The sequence below is a fragment of the Myotis davidii genome, unplaced genomic scaffold, assembly GCF_000327345.1.
Source record: "Myotis davidii unplaced genomic scaffold, ASM32734v1 scaffold1121, whole genome shotgun sequence".
NCBI lineage: Eukaryota > Metazoa > Chordata > Mammalia > Chiroptera > Vespertilionidae > Myotis > Myotis davidii.
Window position 1 is genome coordinate 46,677 of NW_006291439.1, and position 3,014 is coordinate 49,690.

General features: G+C 59.8%; 1 protein-coding gene across 2 annotated transcripts in view; it reads right to left on the reverse strand.

The window, feature by feature from the left end:
* Positions 1-2,061, reverse strand: part of CD244 (CD244 molecule) — a 12,295-nt gene extending 10,234 nt beyond the window's left edge. For both annotated transcript variants that reach the window (XM_015564572.1, XM_015564570.1), the window contains exons 1-2: positions 1,938-2,061; positions 1,553-1,620 (exon numbers count right to left, since the gene is read on the reverse strand). In XM_015564572.1, coding sequence (XP_015420058.1) covers positions 1,553-1,620; positions 1,938-2,019 — 150 coding nt within the window. In that variant the 5' untranslated portion in view covers positions 2,020-2,061. The remainder of the gene's footprint in view (positions 1-1,552; positions 1,621-1,937) is intronic.
* Positions 2,062-3,014: the final 953 nt, after the last annotated feature.

A 3,014-nucleotide genomic window follows, 5' to 3' on the forward strand; every position in this document is an offset into this window, starting at 1 on the left:
CCCTCTCTCTCTCTCTCTCCCTCTCCCTTCCTCTCTGAAATCAATAAAAATACATTTTTTAAAAAAACAAGGCATACTCTACTCTGGCTACAGTTGCACATGGAACTGGGAGCTCACCTGGAAATGCAGTCCATCCTCCTCACCCAGAGCTGCCTATTGTCATGGAAAGATTGACCATCTTGTTGCAGAAATGAGAGGGGCCCCCCACACCCCCTTTGCAAAGCCCCAGCCAGCATTACCTGTAAACTGCCCATTCTTATCCCTTTTGCCTCCTTCCCATGTAATCTTTGTCCTTATACCCAATAGAAGCAGCCGGCTTATGGGGCAGGGGGAGCAGATTTGTGTGGCTGCCCTGCTGCTCTCCCTGCTGCCGGCAGGACTGGAATAAACGCTCGTGTAGGATTCCACCCCGTCTCTGCTGAACAGGCTCAACCCCTTGGTGTCTGGTCACTGGGAGGCTGGGGAGTCACAGGCACCTGGCAGAACCCGGGCTGTTGCTGTTCTCTTCTCCCCAGGCCTGTGGGAAGCGCCCCCAGGAAGGCCCAGGGGACTCCGTGGGGGTGAAGGTTGAGGCCTTTACCGAACCTTGGAGACTGCGGGGGACACAGCCCTGGCTCAGGAGTGCAGGAACGGGCCTGAATCCCCAACAGACTTTTTCTCCTAAATCCTCATCGTCCCCAATATCCTCCCCCATTTTCCTAATCTGAAGTGACCTTCACTGCGTAGGGCCTCCGTGGCTGTGGGCATTTGCATTTGCTGTGACTGCACTAGGGTTCGGTTCTGAAGGGAGAGGCACAGACACCCCGTATTCTGCTGCGGGGCCCCAACCAGGCCCCACAGCGCCTGAGGGAGGCTCTCTGTCCTGGTGGTTGCAGGAGGCCCCACACATGACTTCCTGCTTCGCTGCCCCAAGCCAAGCCCCAGGAACAGTGGTGGGAGGAGGGTCCTTCCTGTCCCTCCTTTCCCATCGGATAGTTCAGCGAGCACTGCGTCCCGGCCTGTCCCCCCAGCCTGTCTTGTAGTCCCTCCGAGCGCCGCCCGGCTCACCGCCCAGGGCTGCTCTCCCCCAGCACCTCGGCCAGGCGCAGCCTCTTCCTCCCAAGCGTCTGAGCACAGACACAGAGCCAGGGCAAGACTGGCCCGCCAGCATCCTCCCCGCCAGCGAATGACCAAGCGCCCCCAAAAGGAAACGTGGGCTTAAGGGGCAGGAGAACTTGTGTCCGACGCCACAGACAAGGTTGCACCGCCCTGAGCCTTAGCCCGGCCTCAGGAAAGGGCACCGGGGGGCCACCAGGGAGCAGAGGCAGCCTCTGCCCGGGTCCCCATCCCGGCTCAGCAGGTTCAGTTCTGCACCCAAATGCCCTTCGGCCTCATTTCATCGTCTCACCCAGTTTTCTCTCCACCCAGGGCCAGAGCTAGGACGCTGAGGGGGGCAGAGACGGGCCTGAGGCCACTCAGGGGCTCAGCGGGCTCTCTGGCCCCTGCTCAGCAGGGCCATCCCCCCAGGGCACTTCCAGAGGGAAGGAGGGAACCCCAGCCCTCGGGGCCTCACCTGGCCGCTCCTGCCTGGCGGGTGGTTGACATCTTCATAAACTGTCAGCGATGCCTCTGGGCCGGGCTCTGGGGGGAGGGAAGCAAAGAGCAGAGCTGCAGAGTCCTCCAGGCGGAACCGGGCCAGGCGCCTGCTCCCGCATCCCACCCTCATCCCAGGTGGCAAGACCGTGAGGAAGATTCTAGAAGGGAGGATGGCTCAAGCTTGTCCCAGGAGACTCAGGGAGCTCAGGGCAGCACCCGCCTGACAGTTTCCCCAAACCAGCCCAGCCAGTGAAGCTGCTGTTAGGGATCAGACGGGGCACATGGGGCCCAGGAGCGAGACCTGGGAGCAACCCGGTGCGGGGAGGCGGGCCAGGCAGCGTGTCCTAGGACCCTCCACTTACCTGCCGGCTTCCTCCCCCTTCTCCACACGCAGACGCCGGTGAGGGTGCCGAGCAGCGTGAGTTTGAGAACCAAGATGATCATCAAGAGGGGCAGGAGGCCGAGCTCTGAGGGAGACGAGACGTGGGCGTGGACTCACCTTCTCCCTCCCTGCCCGCCTGCTGCAGTGGCTGCTCTCACACCCTGTGCATTCAGGTCAGAGGTGTCTCCAGCTCAACTGGAAGGCCGCCCAGTGACACTAAGAGCAGGGGACGTAGGACCAGATGCTAACGCTACGCTCTGTGCCCTTGGCAAGCTCCTAGCCTCTCTGGGCCTGTTGTCTCACTTACAGGAAGGAGTCAGTGTATCCGCACAGCAAGTTAAGAGCCTCTGACAGATGCCAAGCTCAGTAACTGTTACACAGGAACATTCCTTTGTTTTAACTCAACAAACATGTCTGCTCTGGGCCAGGCCACCTCCGTCCCGCCTTCTGCGACCTCTGCCCTTCCTGCGTGGACTTCTGCGTCAGGGCCTGTCACACACGCAGCCGCAGCCGAGGTAAGTGCCGCGGGCCAGCAGCGCAGGGAAAGGAGGGAAGTGCCCCAGATCCCCAGATGCTGCTGGCGAGGCTCCTCCAGACATCACCCCACTTCCCTGAGCAGCAGCTCTGCCAGGTGTGTAGTAGGAGCTTCCCATTGTGCCCGGGAGACTGTCTGGACTCAGAGAGGTGATGACCTGCCTGAGGTCACAGAGCTTGTGAGTGACCCGGCCAGCATGACAGCGGGGCTGAATCACCCGGAGTGGCCAGGGCATTTCCCCAAACCTGAAAAGGAAGCATTAAATTGTTTGCTGCCAGACAGCGCAGGGCATCTTAGTCTACATGTTATTGCCTCCTACTGGCCAAACACCGGAACAGCCGGAGGCGATTCTTCCAATCTGACAATGGACTCTGTATAGGAAATCCTGACCCCTTGAAGTGTATATCTCTGCCTCACCTCAGGACAACTTGTGTTAATAAAAAGCATGGGGCCCTGAGACAGGAGATCTTAGTTTCTTTAGCTGGGCTCCTCTGACCCCCAAATGCCTTTCAAAATTATGCC